Source organism: Canis lupus, chromosome 30 (genome assembly GCF_003254725.2).
Source record: "Canis lupus dingo isolate Sandy chromosome 30, ASM325472v2, whole genome shotgun sequence".
Taxonomy (NCBI): Eukaryota; Metazoa; Chordata; class Mammalia; order Carnivora; family Canidae; genus Canis; species Canis lupus.
Window position 1 is genome coordinate 12,130,717 of NC_064272.1, and position 19,392 is coordinate 12,150,108.

Here is a 19,392-nt window from a genome sequence, read left to right on the forward strand (position 1 = left end):
ATAAGAAATTCTGGCTGCTGATAGGGCACTTTGGAGCTTTGTGTCAGGGACAAACAGGCAAGAGAGGAGTTGCCACAGTAGTAGAAGTAACTGAACCTGAACATCAAGAGGAGGAGGTCTACTTTTACACAGAGGATGCCAGGAGTATGTGTAGGACTCAGTTGATTCATGTGGGCACCTCTATGCTACTCCCTTGTCCCACTATAACTGTGACTAGAACACATGCAGCAACCCAGCCTGAGAAGAGAGGGTATGATTGTCAAGTGTTCAGACGCCCCAGGATAAAAGGTTTGGGTCACACCACCAGGTAAGTCCCAAGACCTAACAAGGTGATAGCAGAAGCTGAAAGGGGTTTAGAACAGATGTTGGAGAAGGGAGAAGGCGATTATGCACTGTGGCCTTGGGATCAACTATGATGATCCTGGGGGACTGTTAGTTCATCTAATACACTCCCTTTTCTCAGGTGCTCCTCATGAGGGAGGCCCACGGAGGAGCTGCTTTCTGCACCTTTGTGGAGAAGTAGATCTATGTGGCACAGGAGGTGGATTGTGGTGGCCAGGAGACCATGCCCTACAGCTCTCCAACTATAATGGCCTCAGCTACTTCACTCTGAATTCCACCACCACATTTTCGCTAAAGCATGCTTCCCATGGGCTGCTCCTAGCCGGTGACTGAGCTCAGCAGGGATAGTAAGGCAAGCCCAAGGCCTCTTGTTCAAATTTTATTAAGAATTTCAAGATGGCAGCAGCAGAGCGTTAAACCAGGTGTGGGCCCTGTGTGACTATAGGTTGCATTCTCATTAAGCCGACTCTGCCTGGGAGATACGGGTCTTCTCTAATAGCTGACTTTGGCCAGATAGCTTTGCTGAACCTTCTTTAGACTACACAGCTGTCTAGAAAGCTTCCATTCAACCTTTCTTCCCTCTCTTCTTCTTTTAGGGTCACTTGCATCGTACTCTGATGATTAACACAGCCTTCTCCAGTTTCCTTCTTATTTTCTCTTCTAAGTATTTCCCAATAAAATCCTTGCATGTTTAAGTCTGTATTGGTAACTGCTTCTCACAATGCCTATACTAACACAGCTCCTTCATCCTGCTATCCTATCACATATGTATGTAACAAACCCTGCAACATGACTTTGAGGGTTTTCTTTCCAACAATAAACCCAATTTAGGCTCCCCCTGTCTCCTGGGTCCCAGCTGGATGGTACTGCTTATCCACCAAATGACCTGATTTTAAATGGGCAACACAGGTTAAACAGAGGCTAAACCTTTTTATTCCATTTTCATCATGATTTCTTTCCTGTTTGACAAGACTGTTGGGCATGAGGTTGTAGTAGAGGTTAAAACTCCTGGGGGAGAAGGAGACACCAGATGGAAAAATGAGAAGTCAGTAACAGGAGAGAGAATGCACATGAGAAGGAAAAAGTAGAGCACACCTGAGAGAAAACAAGGAAGCCTAAAAGTGGCATTTCCTGGGGAAAGACCCTGGGCAGGGGCCCCTTTGGATCTTGGATGTTGGTGGCCCCAAGGCCAGTGCCACTGGCTGTTGGAAAAAGGCTGCTCGCTTTTACTCACTGCTCTCTTTAGGCACCCAGCAATTTTTTTCAGGCAATTGTGTCAATTGCCCAACTTTAATAGAATTACCACAAACCAGGAACAAGCTCTCTCCATTCTTCATGCTCCATCTGGAACCATGGGAGTCCCTAGGCCCACCAGGGAAATACTTGTTGCAGTTTCATAGTCCCCTAGAGCTCCCTTCTGGATGGACTTTTCCTGTGTTGTTCAAAACATGTAGAAAAGCGGTAAATGTATGAGAATTGCTACCTGCTTCAGAGGTCAGGAAGGCCTTAGATCACCATATTCTCCCCAAATTTTGAGTTTTTTTTAATTGAATTACTAGCCCTCCCGGTGCTTACCAAATGTGAATTAAGTTTACTGGCCTTTGAGGCAGACTGAGCCCCCCTCTGGAGCTTATACTCTTACCTAGAAACTATTCTCCTGAACCCAACACACTTGTTTTTTATTTATTTATTTATTTATTTATTTATTTATTTATTTATTTATTTATTTATGATAGTCACAGAGAGAGAGAGAGAGGCAGAGACACAGGCAGAGGGAGAAGCAGGCTCCATGCACCGGGAGCCCGACGTGGGATCTGATCCCGGGTCTCCAGGATCGCGCCCTGGGCCAAAGGCAGGCGCCAAACTGCTGCGCCACCCAGGGATCCCAACCCAACACACTTGTATTGGATAAAAGACAGAGTGCTAATCCCTGGGGACAAGAAGATGAAGACACAGTCCCTGTTTTCAATGGGTTTGTATTTTTCTTGGAGAGACACAATTTGTCATTGGAGGGAGTGGTAAGTAACTGTGATATAAAGTATCAGAAGAACAGAGACCAGGAATGATGGGACTCACTGCTGGCACTGGGGCAGGTTTGAGAAGAAAGGTATCTTTGGCAAGGAGCCATCAACTCCAAAGAAACTCTTTCCATTCACCAGCTCTTGCTCTTGAGGCAGAAGGAACACCCACAGCAGGTATCTGCCCTGGAGGATGGACTGGGACCATCCCTCCCATTTGTTTTGCTTCATCTCTTGGGATTATCACTCCCATTCTCAGGTTCAATTTTGGGTCTAAGGGGCATTTTGTGTGCAGTACATCTGCCTATGGAGCAAATAGTTGATCTCAAATCACCCCCATCTTTGAGAAACCGGGTTTAATATTCATGTACCACGCCAGTAGTCATACCATTCCATTTGTCTTCAGGCAGACATGTTGAACTTCTTTGTCTTTAGTACCTGATATAACACCTGCCTAAACACTGGATAACAAGGACAAGAACAGCTATAATCCTATAGTTACCTTAGTAATTACGATTTACTAAGTACTTATTCTATGCCAATTATGGTACCAGTCACTTTATATGTACTAACTCATTTAAATTTTCATAGAGATATGAGGTAGGCACTTTAAAAACTACCCATTTTACTGATACAATTAACTGAGGCATATTAATACCATTTTCTTTGAGACCGATGGTTTACAAACCCAAAGTATATGGGTCCTCATAGTTCCATATACCCTGAAGTTTTCATGGCCCAAGAGACACAGTGTTTCTTTTTCTAATATATCCTTGAGATAGGAGGACAGATTTTATCTCTATTTTTTACATGGGGAAGTTTAGGTAAAAAAAGAAATGCCCCAAACTGAGTTTGAACTATGTTTCTGAGAAAGATTTGATTCCAGATCCAGTATTTTTCTGACATCCTAGCAGATTCCTGTGGCTGTAGAGTCTGAGCCGGCCTGAGCCACACCCTCACTCTACAGTATTCTAACAATGAAAAATTTGGCAGAACCTGTTCTTGCTCTAGGATTGAGGGTTTTCACTATCATACCACCTTGCTTATGTATGTAGAAGACAGTCTATACTAAGATCTTATATTTATGGAACCTACAGTAGACAGCTTTATTTTTGTTTCCCCCCTGCCCAGTACTCAACCCCTTTCCGCATTTGGGGGAAACACCATCATAAGAATACTGGTGGAAGTCAGTAGGACCCAGTGTGCTCTCTCTCTGCTTTGATATCTATGGAGCTGACCTTTGACATAGATTTGGTCAGTGGACACTCCCACTGAGGACTTGAATTCTCATTTCCTTTATATTTGTGTTTTTTGCAAAGGTAGTGAGAGCATTCTTGGTGCTGCCAGATGGCATTGTGCTTTCGTTTTTTGATTCTACAGAGCCATCTTAATTCCTGTCCACCTCTCCTGCCATCATTACTTCATCATTTTGGTGGTTCTGTGATACCCCTTTTCTATGCAAGGTATTTGGAGCTCTTTCCTGCTTTCAGTCAAGAATGTGAATTGAGTTAGAACCTTCTGTAGTTTGTGAAGTCCCTCCATATACCTTCATGCTTCGGGTCAGAAAAACAACTTCATCTTCTATGTAACAGATGAGGAAACTCTAGCTACTCTGGGGCCTGATAGCAATTTTAGTTATTATTAGATATGCAGGCTGGCTCCGAGGAAAATAGTACATTTGGGAGAGGTTTGGGCTGCCTTTTAAAAACTCTGCATAACACATAATCATTATGTCCTTTATGCTCACCCTGCTGTGATGCTGAGACTGCCTGGTGGTCTGGCCGGATGAGCACTGTGTTCTGCTCAGTCCCTGCAGTGTAGTTGGGGGAGGAACCCATCCCCAGCTCCCCTATAGGTCTCAACTGCAGCTCCTCAGGAGCTGACGTCACTTGGGCCCAGGACAGCTCTCTCAGCTTGGGTGGGTGTGCTGGGGCCAGGGACTGAGCCTTTTCTCTAGCTACCCATTCACCTAGGGAAGAAGGGGAAGGGACCAGGGTGGGGCTTGCTGGGGAGCCAAGCAGAGAGTACTATTTAAAGCTGCATGTTTGCCAACATATAGTATAACACCCAGTGCTCATCCCATCAAGTGCCCTCCTCAGTGGAAAAAAAAAAAAAAATTGAAAAAAGGAAAAGAAAAGAAAAAAGACTGGGAGACCATCCTGGATTATCACAAGGGCCTTTAAATGTGGAGTAAGGAGGCAGAAGTTCTAGACTCAGAACTGTATGATGTGTGAACATCTCAACCAGACATTACTGGGTTTGAAAACGAAAGGAGGCCATGAGCCAAGGAATACAGGCAGCCTTGAAAAGCTGGAAAAAGGAAATAAATTTTCCCCTAGAGGCTCCAGAAAAGAATTCTAGTCCTGCCAACACATTGATTTTAGTATGAAACCCATGTCAGGTTTTTGACCTACAGAATTTTAGGATAATAAATTTGTATTTAAAAAAAATAAAAAATAAATCTGCGTGTTTGCAGGAAGAGCCTCTCTACGTGTCCTTCCCTTCCACCTTCCCTTTCTTGTCTTCCCCAGCGTCTCTTCCTCTGTTCCATTCCCTATTCCCGCCCATTCCTGTGCTGGTTCTTCCTGCTCAGGAGCCTGCACCATCTTCCCAGAGCCCTGCCAGTCTGCTTTTCCTTCTCTCAAATATTCTTGAATTGCGCTGTGTTCTTCTCAGTGCGAGTCCTTTCTCTTCCCACCCTTTAATGATGCTTTTCCTAGAGCCCCATCTCTGCAAGCACACTTTTACTACTTTGTAAGCTGCGCTTGGGTAGAAGCCAAGTCTGGTTTTGTCAACAGAATGTGACCAGGGAGCAGGCACAGGGCTCGCTTGACAGAAGCGGGCAGGGACTGAGGAGTGTCCATTCTATGAAAGAATGATTGCAGGAGTGAGTCAACTCTTAGCCTCCTTCCCGGCTGTCTGATGTTACCGTCCCTGCTCTTCTTGGAAGGAGAAGGAGGAGCCTTAGGTGAGGCATGATGCCTCCAGCTTTGTTCTCTTTTCTCTAGATTGCTTTGGATATTCTGGATCTTGTGGTTCCATACTAGTTTTAGGATTGTTTTATTTCCGTGAAAAAAAAAAGTCATTGAGATTTTTATAGAGATTGCCTTGAACTTACACATTGCTTTGGGTGGTATGGGCTTAACAACATTAGTTATTTCAACCCGTGGGCATGGATCTTCCCACTTGTGTCTTCTTCAGTTTCTTTCATCAGTTGACTTATAGTTTTCAGTGTCTTAAACGGCTTAAAATTGTAGTAAGACTTTTGGAACACCGCGTATTTATTGTGAAAAGGTGCTGCGGGATCCGTGTTGGTGGAGAACCGCTCATCCACACTTTGCAAGCCCTTCGGAAGAGCAGCCAACTGAAAAAATGCCCAGTAATGACAGTAGGATGGGAGACCGGGTGGAGGCCAGGGGCTGAAGCCAGCGGGCCGCGGCCTGCTCCCGAGGGTAAGACAGCGGCTCCTGCGTCGTCGGGGCTCCCCTGGGACGCGCTGGGAACCGGGAGGGAGCGCGCCCGGGAGGACCCGCCCCAAACGGCCCGGCCTCCACCTTGACCCTCCCAGTTCCGCGGTGCGGGCGGCGCCGGTCGGGACCGGGGTGCGGAAGGGGCGGCGGCGGCGACAGGTGGCCTCCCGGCCTCTGCCCCCGCGGCCCCGCCTCTGCACCCCCGGCCCCGGCTCTGCCCCCGGCTCTGCCCCCGCGGCCCCGGCTCTGCCCCGCCTCTGCCCCGGCCTCTGCCCCCGGCTCTGCCCCCGCGGCCCCGGCTCTGCACCCCCCCCCCGGCCCCGGCTCTGCCCCCGCGGCCCCGCCTCTGCCCCCCGGCCCCGGCTCTGCCCCCGGCTCTGCCCCCCGGCCCCGGCTCTGCCCCCGCCTCTGCCCCGCGGCCCCGGCTCTCGGCTCTGCCCCGGCTCTGCCCCCGGCTCTGCCCCCGGCTCTGCCCCCCCGACCCCGGCTCTGCCCCCCCGGCCCCGGCTCTGCCCCCGGCTCTGCCCCCCCGGCCCCGGCTCTCCCCGGTGCGCGCTCGGAGCCCGGGGCAGCCCGCAGGCGGCGCCGGTGTCGGGCTCGGGCTCGGGCTCGGGCTCGGGCTCGGGCTCGGGCTCGGGCTCGGGCGCCCGCCGGGCGGGGCCGCGGCAGGACCTCTCCCGACCTTTCTCGGGAGGAGCCCGCCCTCCCCGCCTCTAGCGTCCGCCCGGGGGCCGGGCAGGCGGGCGGGCGGGGCCCGGGCCGAGGCCGGGAGCCCGGAGCCGGGGCCGGGAGCGGCAGCCTTTGCTGCGCCGACTCTGTGGCCGGAAGCTCCGCTCGCCCCTGGGTAAGAGGCCCCCGGCGGCCGACGTCGGGCCCGCGGCCAGGGGAGGGGGCCGGGCGGGGGCCGAGCGGCCGGAGGCGACCTGTGCCCGACGTGCCCGCGCAGGTGGGACGGGGCGCGGCCCTGGCGCTTCACGCCCGCCTCGCTCCTCCGCCGCGGCGACACCCGCAGCCCTGCCGCGCGCGCCTGGAACTCGGGTCGGGGACTTCCTTCCCGGGGCGTCGGGTTTCGCGGGCGCGGAGGGGCCGAGCTCCGGGGGCAAGTTGACCAGCCAAGTACCCGCGGCCTCGGTGCGTGGGGATTTGGGGCGCCTTCCACTTGCTGAGCAAGCCCCTCCGAGCAGCCCCGCTGCGCCCCGGGCCCCCCCCCGAGGATCCGCTGCGCGGGGGCGGACAGGGGGGCGCTTAGGGCGCGCGCTCGGCCGGGATTGGTGCGAACGACGGAGAATTCTCTGGTGGGGCCGGGGCTCCTGACATTGCTCTTCGTCTCTCCCTCTCTCTCTCCTTTTTTATGAAAATCCCCACCCAGCTTCTAGCTTCTTGCTCAGAGACAGTGAGAAGAGCCTCCGCGTTCGCCTGGGCTTCTCATGGCTCTAATACACGGTTCTGGCCCATGTTTGCAGCACGCACCCCTTCGGCAGGCTGGTCGGGGGAGACTAAGGAAGCCTTCTCAGAACAGTACTTTGATTTTTTAAATTTTTGTTTATTTATGATAGTCCCACAGAGAGAGAGAGAGGCAGAGACACAGGCAGAGGGAGAAGCAGGCTCCATGCACCGGGAGCCGGACGTGGGATTCGATCCCGGGTCTCCAGGATCACGCCCTGGGCCAAAGGCAGGCGCTAAACCGCTGAGCCACCCAGGGATCCCGAGAACAGTACTTTTAAAGCATAAAATAAAAGGCGGAGTATTATAAAGGAGGCTATTTCTAAAGCAGTTATCAAAATATATTTTTTTACTTATTCATGACAGACACACACACACACACACAGAGAGAGAGAGACAGAGAGAGAGAGAGGCAGAGACACAGGCAGAGGGAGAAGCAGGCTCCATGCAGGGAGCCCGACGTGGGACTCGATCCTGGGACTCCAGGATCACGCCCTGGGCTGAAGGCAGGCGCTAAACCGCTGAGCCACCGGGGCTGCCTCAGTTATAAAAACATTAAAAGAATTTATAATGTAGTAATGTAAGTGCTTTAAAGAAAACCTAACACATTGAAGGTCTAGCAGCAGATCTAATAGCTACTATGATTTTGGAGTAGTAATGAGCATAAACAATATTTCAAGATATAGTCAACACCTGTGATATAAAACACCTGTGTATTTATTTATTTATTTATTTATTTATTTATTTGAGAGAGAGAACATGAGAGAAAGAGCACAAACGCTCACAAGTAGGATGGAGGGGCAGAGGGAGAAGCAGACTCCCGCTGAGCAAGGAGCCCAATTCCAGGGCTTGTTGCCCAGGGGATCATGACCTGAGCCAAAGGTAGGTACTTAACCCACTTAGTCACCCAGACACCCCAACACATGTAATTTCTATTGGTGACAATCATAGGTATTGCTAATACAGCGGTGGTTTTGCCTACGTGTAAATTGAAGAAAATGTTAAATTTCAGTTAGAGATTAGTGAAAAAATAAAGATTCCTGCATAGTAGAAAGGGCACTCCCAGAGGTCTGGTGACATGGCTGTGGTCTTGACACTTCCATTGACTAGCAGCATGACCTTGGCTTTTGAACTTCTCAGTGCCTTAGCTTTTTCATTGCATGGTGGAGATGATTGTGTCTTCCCATCTATTTGAGTACCGAGCATCACACCCAGCACAGAGATGTGAAATAAATACCGTTTATTATCTGTCTCCCTCACTGGACTACAAGCTTATGGCCAACACCATTGGGATCCCCAGTCCTAGTATATGGAAGGTACTCAATAATGAATGAATTGCGGGTTCAACCCGTATTGAATGAATAAGCCGGTTGGAGAGGGTTGCTTTTGATTACATCTAAAAAAAAAACAAAACCCAAAATTCATTAAGGAGACAGCTGGTGGTTTGAGATATGACTATTTAAATTTTGGGCTGCTTTTTTTTTTTTTTCCTTTTTTTTTTTTACTGACTGAACATATAAACACATCTGGCCCTGGTGCGCTGGAGATGTCAGTCAGGGCTGATAGGTTGCGTGACTGGGTCTGTGCAGCTGGTGTTCTGCCAGAGAAAATGAAACTGAATGTTGATAGGAAACCAGGATTCCTCTACAGACCAGTTTCTTTTCCATCTTGCCTATGTCTAGGCTTGTTAATCCGATATGTGGTAACACAGGAAATGTCTAATAGGAAATGGAGACAGACCCATAATGATACATTTCTGGGCATAGATGCATATTTTTTCCCCTCACCTTTCCTTGCCCCAACCACCCACTACATAAGTCCTCTGTGACCCTGAAGACTTGGTAAATAGCAGCAGTGGGAAGAAGTTGCTAGAAGCCGCCCAGACTAGGCTTGAAGCCAACTAGTTGCGCCTTTCTTTCTTTCTTTTCTTTCTTTTTTTTTTTTTTTGTTTAAGATTTCATTTATTTACTTAAGAGAGAGTGTGAGTAAGTGTGCATGAGCAGGGGAGGGGCAGAGGGAGAGGGACAAGCAGATTTCCTACTCAGTGGGGAGCCCGAGGTGGGGGGGGTCTCCATTCCAGGACCCCAAGATCATGACCTGAACCAAAGTCAGATGCTTAATGGGCTGAGCCACCCACATGACCCCTAACCAGTTGCTTCTTAATTCCCAGCCTTAAAAATCTATATAGTTTAACAAATGTGGATGGTAACAGGAAGAAGAAAAGTAGGTCCAGCTAGACATCCCTGAGGTTTACTTTGTAAGAGTGCTAACGTGTGGGCAGTAAGACAGGAAGAGAACTTTGAAAGAAATATGAAATTTAGAACACACTGAGGCTAATTATGTTTCTAACTTTGGGAAGGGCAAATACTGGTGTTATGGACAGACTCGTGTCCCCTCAAAATTCGTATGTTGAAGCCCTAACCCCCCGTGCCTTGGAATGTGACTGTATTTGGAGATAGAGCCCCTAAAAAGGTAATTAAGATTAAATGAGATCATAGGGTGGGGTCTAATCCAATATGACTGATGTTCTTAGAGGGGGAAGAGACACCAGGGGCAAGCCTGGTTATTCTTTTACATTCTGTGCAATAATTCACAGCTCTGATGAATCTAACTAGTAGAGTAAGTATTCCCATTTGAGTACCTGCTTATGAACATCTATTTCCCTTTCCCCCTCATTTAGAAGCTCACAGTGTTTTAGAAAAGAAGGGACCTTCGACAACTCCCAGTCCAATCCTTTATCCATGGCTGGAGAAAGCATGGCACAGAATGGTTAAGGACGAGCCCTGCATGGCACTGCCTGGAATGTAGAACCAGTGTCCTGACTCCTGACGCACCCCTCAGACAAAGCTTCACCAAGATGGGGAACTGTGTCATTTGGTTAGGCATAGGACAGACCCGGGCTTAGGGAACCTGGTACACCTGTTACCTAGCCTACCCCTTATTCTGTTCTAACAATTAAAGGATTGAGTTTGGCATCTCTTCAATCATGTTCAAACAACAGATGTATAACTTGTAATTAAAGAGTCTTTTCTCATTGTGTTAAGATCTCACACACTGGTTTCCAGGGAATGATATGCTTGATTAATTGGCCAGTCCTTGTTTATAATGAAATTCCCCCCTCTAACCCCAGCACTCCTGAGCCTGATGAGTAATTTTATTGTGATCATTTAACAGATTCAGCCTAAGCTGATCCCTTCTGTGTGACTGGGAACTCCAGTGTGTCCTGTTCTACAGTCAGGGGATGGGCACACATAAGCATATGCAGAGGAAGCCTGGAATATACTTGAGTAGAGGCCAACTGTGAACGATGAACTTGAAGGAGAGCCAAATTGTTATTATTCGTACACCAGAGCATGAGTGGCCATACTCCCATTGGCTAAAGCAAGCAGAAAAGCAAGACATTTCCTCCCTACCACGTAACTCAGTCAAAACCTCTTTCAGCTGAGCTGAAATAATCCAATTGACTGACTTATTTCTTCCTTTTCCGGAGCCAGTGTGCGAGAATTTTCCTTTTGTAAATAGATTTTTTTTTTAATAGCAAATATATGGCTTGGTGAGATTGTCCCTCCCCCACTATCAGATTTTCTTGATTGTAAAATGAGTGTAGGCTAGGGAAACCTATAGGAAGTGTCTTGGCAGCAAAGGGGCCACTGTTCCATTCCATTGCCAGGTCCTCATTGGTAACTCTATCAGTAACTCTTCAAAGACATTTCTTATGCTTTGTTCCTAAAGAGTTAGGGAACTAAAGAAATCCAATGTGGCTCTATCCCCTGAATCATCAGAGAGCAGTACATGATATTTGTTTCCTGGATGATTTGCTCCAGGTCCACTACCAGAACTTGCTGCACAGCTTAATATTTAAAATATTAAAATATTTAATTTATCTTTTTTTTAAATTCTTTTTTTAAAGGTTTATTTATTCATTTATGATAGACAGAGAGAGAGGCAGAGACACAGGAGGAGTGAGAAGCAGGCTCTATGCTGGGAGCCCGACGCGGGACTCGATCCCAGGACCCCAGGATCGCACCCCGGGCCAAAGGCAGGCACTAAACCGCTGAGCCACCCAGGGATCCTCACTTTATCTATTTTTTAAAAAATGTTATTTATTTATTCACAAGAAACACACACAGAGAGGCAGAGACATAGAGGGAGAAGCAGGCTCCCTGTGAGGAGACTGATGTGGGACTCGATCCCAGGACCCCGGGATCACGACCTGAGCCGAAGTCAAATGCTCAACCACTGAGCCACCCAGGCACCCTAAAATATTTAATTTTATAACAGCTCTGTAGAGTTCCACCATGGCCCTGCAGGCCTAAATGAAAATTGCCCAATTTTGTTTATTTGCTAACAATATAGTAATCCAGTTCCTGAACACCCAAGTGGTGACAGCGCTGCCATTACTCAAGAGGAGGTGTGCCAAGAGGAAGGGCGCAGCCTGCATTATGTCTTTGCAGAACACCACCCATTGGACTTTTAGGGGGTGTGGTTTCCTTCTCTCCTGCCCTGCTTTGGACCTTGACTGTACTTTGAATAACCGAACACTGTTACTTACACCCTCTCTTCAGTATATACACCCGAGTAAGGTCATAGTTCACATTCTTTCATCTTTATCCCCTATAGCTAATTAGTCACAAAAAATCGTTCAGAATGTGTTTCGTATTATGCCTTCATCTGTGTTCTCATTGTTTATTCCAAGCCCTCACTGGTGCCTGAGTTTCTGAAACAGCCACTTAGTGGGACCTTATATTCCTGGTCTCTCTTGGTAAAACAGACAGATCATTCTTTTTCATTGCAGTCCCCACAGCATCTAGCACCATGCTTGGCACTTAGCAAACACTTGGAAATGCTGATCTCAACTGAACTGCTCCAGCTCATCCTCTATACTTCCCCCAGGGGATCTTCTAAGGCATTGAGAACTTCCAAGGACTCTCCCTGCCAAGGACTCTCTCTGCCATTAGCAGGGACCATGAGTTCAAATGCACGCCAGGACGGGACAGGTGATACAAATAAGCAACATAGCCTGGGTGGGCCTGGGGTGAACTGGAACCCATGACTGCTCAGCTCCAGCTAAGGGTTGGCATGAGAGAATGTGGGCTTGGTGTTATGAGGCCAAGAACCTGGAATTTTTTTGAAAAGGTGTCTAAAATTTTTAATATCGGTGCTAATTAAAAATTTAAGAAAACACTGTGAGCCAAAACACAGCTCTGGTCTGCATTTGGCCAGCAGATTGCTGCTCTGTGACCTGTGATCCCTAGATGGGATTGCAGTTGTCTGGGGTTAGGCTCCCAGCCTAAGCTTCAGTTACATGTATTTCTCCAATTATATTTCTCTCTTCCCAGTGGACACCTGTATGCTGTGGGCTGCCCTCCTCCTTGTTTGTCCACAGTTACACGATGCTCATTCTAGGTGATTCTCTTTCCAAACTGCAAACCTAACACCCCAGAACTAACCCACCCAGGCCCTTACCTTGCCTGCCCTGTTACTCTGTTTTCTGTTTCATATACTTTCTCTTCTGCTACTTGGATGTCAGGTTTGACTTTTCTCCCAGGGTGCCTTTCGCACCTCTCATTCAATTATCCTCTTTCCTCTACTCCTTCTTATCTGAATCTTTATTTGCGTTTCTAGTGCCAGCTCCTATTCAGGCCCTTATCACTCACACCTAGACCACTGTGCTAATCTCCAAATTGACCTCCAGAACTGGTTTGGTTTCCCTTCTGTTTAAATTGCTCCCTGAGGGGATCCCTGGGTAGCTCAGCAGTTTAGCGCCTGTCTTTGGCCCAGGGCACGATCCTGGAGTCCTGGCATCGAGTCCCGCATCGGGCTCCCGGCATGGAGCCTGCTTCTCCCTCTGCCTGTGTCTCTGGCTCTCTCTCTCTCTCTCTCTCTCTCTCTCTCATAACTAACTAACTAACTAACTAAATAAATAAATAAATAAATAACTCCCCGAGCAGCGGCTGGGGAGTTCCTCAGTTGAGCATCAGACTCTTAATTTTTTCTTGGGTCATGATCTTAAGGACACGGGATTGAGCCCAGCGTCAGGCTCTGTGCTCAGCATGGAGTCTGCTTGTCCTTCTCCCTCTGCTCTTCTCCCTGCTTGCACTCTTTTGAATGAATGAATGAAATCTTAAAAAAAAAAATTGCTCCTTGATACCAGATTCATTTTTCTTAAAACTATTCCCTCTGTTCTGTCACTTCTCAAAACTGATTTTCAGTAGAAAGTCTCAACTCCCTAGTGTGGCCCTTCAGAATTGGGCTATAATATTTCTTTCTTGTCTACTCTTCTATTCCTCTGAACAACAGCCAAATCTGGTTGACCTTCCATTGCCCAAACACATTCTGGGCCTTTCCATCTTATCAGCCAGGGTCTCTGGGAAACAGTCAACACATTGAAACATGTTATTAAGAAGGGTTTAATGCAATAACCATTTACAAAGGTGTGGGTAAGGTTAAGAGAAACTGACAGGAATGGTGAAGCAACTGTATTGATTCAAAGCCTGAAAAAGCAAATAGAGGGTGTGATTACCAGAACCCTGAGACTGTGTGGCTCAGGGTTAAGTGTTTGCCTTTGGCTCAGGCCATGATCTCAGGGTCCTGGGATCTGTGAGTGGTCACCCCACCCCCAGTTGGGCTCCTTGCTCAGCCTGGAGTCTCCTTCTTCCTCTACCTCTGTCTCTCTCAAAAAAAAAAAAAAAAAAAAAAAAAAACCCTGAAGAAAACTGTAGCTGAGGGCCACCCCACAGGAGTTCAGGCTTTTGGTTGAGCAGGTGAGTTGATGCCAATCTCCGAGGTCTGCTCTCAGGCCTCAGAGCAGAGCAGAGCAGAGAAGGCTGGGGTGAGTTGCACAGGCAGGCACCATCTCTTTCATTTGTTTACTGGTGCTCTTCCCTCCTCTTGGTTCACCCATAGCATCTCCACTTGTCAAATGCTGCCAGTCTTTTACTTCCTGCTGAGATTCTGTTTCATGGAGCTTTCGTTGATTACTCTTTCTCTCTTCAAAACACCTAAGGTGTTTGACTTGTATTGATTACATTGCACTTTACTCTGTCACGAAAGGGTAAAGTTAGAAGTGTGCACACCATTCCTTTACTAACTTGAGAAGGGATATATCCTGGAACTTTGTGTTTTCCTCCACACTCTGTAAATTTTTTCAAAATGAATTAAGTCCCATAAATCTGTTCATCCTTTAATTCTTTTTTATTTTTAATATATTTTTAATATTTTATTTAAATTCAGTTTGCCAACATGTAGTATAATACTCAGTGTGCATCTCATTGTTAATTCATTTTTTTAAAGCAAATATTACTGGTGTGGTCTGAATGTTTGTGCTCCTTCCAAAATCCACGTGTTGCAATCCTACCCCCCATTGATGGGGTCTTTGGGAGGTGATTAAGTCACGAGCCTTCATGGATGGGATTATTGCCTTATAAAAGAGGATCTGGAAAGATTCAGAGCCAATTCTAATACATGAGGACACAGGAAAAAGGCCCTCACCTGACCATGTTGGTGCCTTGATCTTGGACTTTCCAGCCTCCAGAATTGTAAGAAATATATTTCTATTTAGAGGCTACTGTGTCTGTGGTATTTTATAGTAGGCCGGGCAGACTAAGGCAAGTACTGAGATCCTTCATGGTGGTAGGTGTTGTGCTTGGTGCTGAGACTAAAATGGTGAGCATGTCACATGCGGTCTTTGTACTGACAAAATTTACTTTCCAGTGGAATGGAGTACATGGTACTCCCTTGCACCCCCCCCCCATTATTATACCCTCCTGAAATACCCTGATCTCAGCCTTGGCCCAACATCCAGTCCAGGTCACAGCTGCTCTAACCCCTCTAGCTCAATTCGATTCTATAAGTTATGTTACCTTCCTTGCCCTTCTGGGAACTTTCTTCTGGTCACTCAGTTATTTGTTGGCATTTTGATGTAGCTCTTTTCCCAGAGAGATTGAAAACTCTTGGTGGTTGTGGACTCTGGTTCTATCTAGACTCTGATTGTGTCTCTCCACATGGGCTGTTCCTGTCATCCCCCAGGATAGTCAAGATAGTGGGTGGTAGTAGGCAAAAAACCTCTGTAGTCTACCAAGTGTGGAGCACCAAACTCTGGCCACCTCTGTAGGAACAGTTGCCAAAAAATGGGGTAACTTGATTTTTTAACCCTCTACGATCTCAGGATTAGTGGAAGGAGTATTAAGGTTGACTTTCAAAAATCTGGGTTTATATCCAAGCTCTTAGATTCAACTAGAATGTGACTTAACTTCTCTGAACCTCAGTTTCAGCATCTATAAATGGGAATAACAATACGTACCTCATGGGATTGTTGTGAAGATTGAGTAAGTGGTGCATCAGTTTCCTACTGCTGCTCTAACAGATTGCCATGGACTTGGTGGCTTAAACAATTCAATTGTTGTTCCTACAGTACTGTGGTTCAGAAGTATAGCATGGATCTCACTAGAAAATCAAAGTGTCAGCAGAGCTGCATTCTCTTTGGAAGCTCCAAGGGAAAATCTGTATTTTTTAAAAAGATTTTATTTATTTATTCATGAGAGACAGAGAGAGAGGTAGAGACATAGGCAGAGGGAGAAGCAGGCTCTCTGCAAAGAGCCTGATGTTGGACTCGATCCCGGGACCCAGGGATCATGACCTGAGCCAAAGGCAGATGCTCAACCACTGAGCCACCCAGGCATCCGAAGAGAATCTGTTTTGTTTTGTTTTCCTTTTTATTTTCCAGCTTCTAGATGCTGCCCACATCTTCGATACATGAACCGCTTCCTCTGTCTTCATAGCCAGCAGCTTTGTATCTCTCTGATCTTTCTTCCAGAGTCACACTGTCCCTCTGGCCACAGTTGGGAAAGGTTCTTCACTTTTGAGGATCCATACATGGGCTCACGTGCATAATGCAGTCACTTTCCCCATCTCAAGGTCCTTAACCTTATCACATCAGCAAAGTCCCCTTAGCTTGCAATGTAACATGTTCATAGATTCCTAGGAATAGGACATCTTTGGTAGGGGGGATGATTCTGCCTGCCACAGTTCATACTCTGGGTTCCAAAGATTCATGCTTATCCCATACACAAAATATAATCTCTCCAGGTTCCCCCAGTAGGTCCCCTATAAGAGTATTAACTAAGGTACAAATCTAATTTGAGTGTCATTAGCTCCAAAGTCTCAATTTCATCTTGGGAGTAATACAAATTATGTGTGACTGAGGCTGTAGGTATGATCCATCCTAGGACACAATTCTTGTTTATCTGTGGGCCTGTGAAACTCAAGAAACAAATTATCTGCTCCTAAAATACAATGGTAGCATAGGCATAGGATGAAAATTACATAGGTTCCGGTCAAAAATAGAGAATATAGAAGGAAAGAAAGGAGCCACTGGTCCCAAGAAATTTTAAAATCCAGTTGGACAAATGCCATTAGGTTTTAAGACCTGGGAATGATTCTCTATGGTTCCCAGCTGCCTGCCTTGGGCCATCCTTGCTTATCATGAAATGTAGCATGTGTTTGCCACTTGGTAGTCCTAGTTTATTTTTGTTGAACACTTCTTTTCTGAGTTTATCTCTTTTCTTTCACATTTTTCTAGAAGCATCAAGAAGAAATCTGGCTGCACCTTCAACACTTTGGTTGGAAAAAATCTTGCCTGAATGTTCAATTTCTACTTTTCTGCATAATTCTACTTTCCACATAACTGTAGGACACAATGACCTTAAGCCTTTTGGCCCTCTATGACAAGGATCCTTATTCTCCAGTGCTTAATAACACATTCCTCACTTAAACCCTCACCAGCAGAGCCTTGAATGTTTGTACATCTATTGTTTTGTCTGTCCATGATGATTTAGGTGTTCTCTAAGGTGATTTGTTTACCCCCACTGTGTTCCTCATTTCCTCCTGAGTCTTTCCCAACACAGTTATTGACAGTCATACTTTTACAGTGTGTTCAAGACAATCTAGACTTTTTCTGTCATGCTTTTCAACATTTTTTCAGCCTCCATCCATTGTCCAGCTGTGGCAAGGTCCAAAGTGGAGAGAAAATGGGGAGGAAATACCCCAACTACTCCTGTTGTCTTGCAGCTCTGGCTAACACTTACTACCCACTAAGCCAACCAGAAGGTGGAGGGAAAGGGAGTCCAGGTGATGTTGTTGGCAGCTCAGGGCCTGAACTTGGCAAAAAATGGGTGTTGAGCAGATGGGGGGGAGGGGGAATGAAGATTTGCACAGAAGTTTCAAAAAAGGGGCACCTGGGTGGCTCAATCCATTAAACGTCTGCCATCAGTTCAGATCATGGGGGTCCTGGGATGGAGCCCTCTATCAGGCTACCTGCTTAACGGGGAGTCTGCTTCTCTCTTTCCCTCTGCCCCTCCCCTCTGTTCATGCTCTGTCTTTCTTTGAAATAAATAAAAAAATCTTAAAAAAGAAAGTTTCAAAAAATGTTTAAGTATTCAAACCATTCATTTGATTTATGTTATGCTAAGGTGTTATGCTAAGAAAGGTTTTTTTTGTTTTGTTTTGTTTTTAAATCTTCGCGATGATGTAAATGTCCACTTAAAATTTCTTCTTCTGATGGGTTATTTTAAACATTCCAATATTCCAATTAGACCTTATAATATTAAAAAAAAAAAACTTTCCCCTGGAATTTGACTCACTTTACTCTTGGCCTACATTAGCATTTGTTGGCAAATCTGCTGTTCTTCCCTTAGTATCTAAAGCTAATAGACTGGGAATGGGAGCAAGAATGGGATGGGGAAATTGTCCATCAGCATAGGTCCTTGTGTGCAGAAGGTACTCAATGAATACTTGTAGAAACAGTATTAGCAGCATGAAGATTTCATGAAACTCTATTCTTTCCATAAAGATACACTTACACATTTAGCATAGCTAAATATAATTTAATTTGCAAATCTTTTGTGCAGGAAATAAATTTATAAATAAAAAAGTAGCTTAGATTATGATTCCTGATTTTGGGTTCTGCAGATTTAGCTACTCTATGATCGAGACAAGTTTAGCATAGGTATGAGTATGCATGTGTATTTATATCCTGTAGAAAACTCATTCCTTAAACACCTTTCTGACACGTCTGGCTGATGACACTTCCCATTTACCAAGGTTAAATGGATAAAAAGAGGTGAAAAAATTTTCCTTGGTTGAAAAGATAGCTCATTTAAGTAGAACAGGTGGTGAGAGTATGACAAAGGAAAGAAGAGTCCAGTTGCCTAGTCTTCCAGAGTAATTATTGCATTAAAAAATCACACTGTATCTATGTTATTTAGTTGTAAAACTTTGGCCCCATCACCCACATAATGATAACATTCCACAGTAATATGTAATTAAATTGCTTTGTAAATGCTCTGCCACCTGACAGTTTAGTGGATATGTAAAGAGAAGGAGCAGAGAAACTTTGTTAAACATATTAAATCTTACAACATGTCAGGAGATGACTGTTAGGAAGGAAGAAGTTTTTACTCAGGGCTCCCCAGGCATAGGAGCATGATACACCACATCTGGCCACATGGGGAAGCACCTAGCAGGAAAATTGAGGGGAACACATGGGCAAACTCTATATTGTAGTTTTGGTGAGGCAGGGGGAATGGGCTGACCAGGTTCGGGGTTGGCTAATTTGAATACATTTTAATAGGCTTTGGGGGTGTAGGGGCTACCCTCGTTGTCTGGATGTCTGGCCCTGAATAATTAGGGCATAGGAATATTGCCTTTTGGAGTGTAAAAGCCAGGTGGAGGAGGTGGTTTGAGGTATGGGTTCTGGACGGTTTGGTTTATGTAACAGAGGTGTGCTCCCAGACAAGTGATTTACTGTCTCTAGGAGTTAGCTCTCACTGGAGGGGCAGTCTCAGTAGGATTAGCAAGACCCCCAAATGTCAAACAATTAAAAACATTATTAATACAGTAGAACTCAAAACATCTCCAGGAAGGTTTCATGAAATGTCCAATCCAGTGCCATTGATAAGCACCACAAATATGACTGCATACTTCACTTGCATGTACTTCAGATTAAGATGAGATCATATTAAGGAACCATGATATTTATGAGACAATGTTGGACATTTTCTTGAGACCCCAGAGTGATACTAATCCAGTCCTAGTAACAGTTCCCTTCCTGTGAGTTTTCC

General features: G+C 46.1%; 1 protein-coding gene across 2 annotated transcripts in view; it reads left to right on the top strand.

The window, feature by feature from the left end:
• The window catches only part of BLOC1S6 (biogenesis of lysosomal organelles complex 1 subunit 6), a 114,542-nt gene that overhangs the window by 86,800 nt on the left and 8,350 nt on the right, over positions 1–19,392 (top strand). The window contains exon 9 of one of the 2 annotated variants that reach the window (XM_025472905.3): positions 939–982. The exons of the other annotated variant lie outside the window; for it this stretch is intronic. Within the exon in view, the coding sequence (XP_025328690.3) occupies positions 939–967 (29 nt within the window). The 3' untranslated portion in view covers positions 968–982. Of the gene's footprint in view, positions 1–938; positions 983–19,392 lie in introns of those variants that run through there. 2 annotated transcript variants of the gene reach the window in all.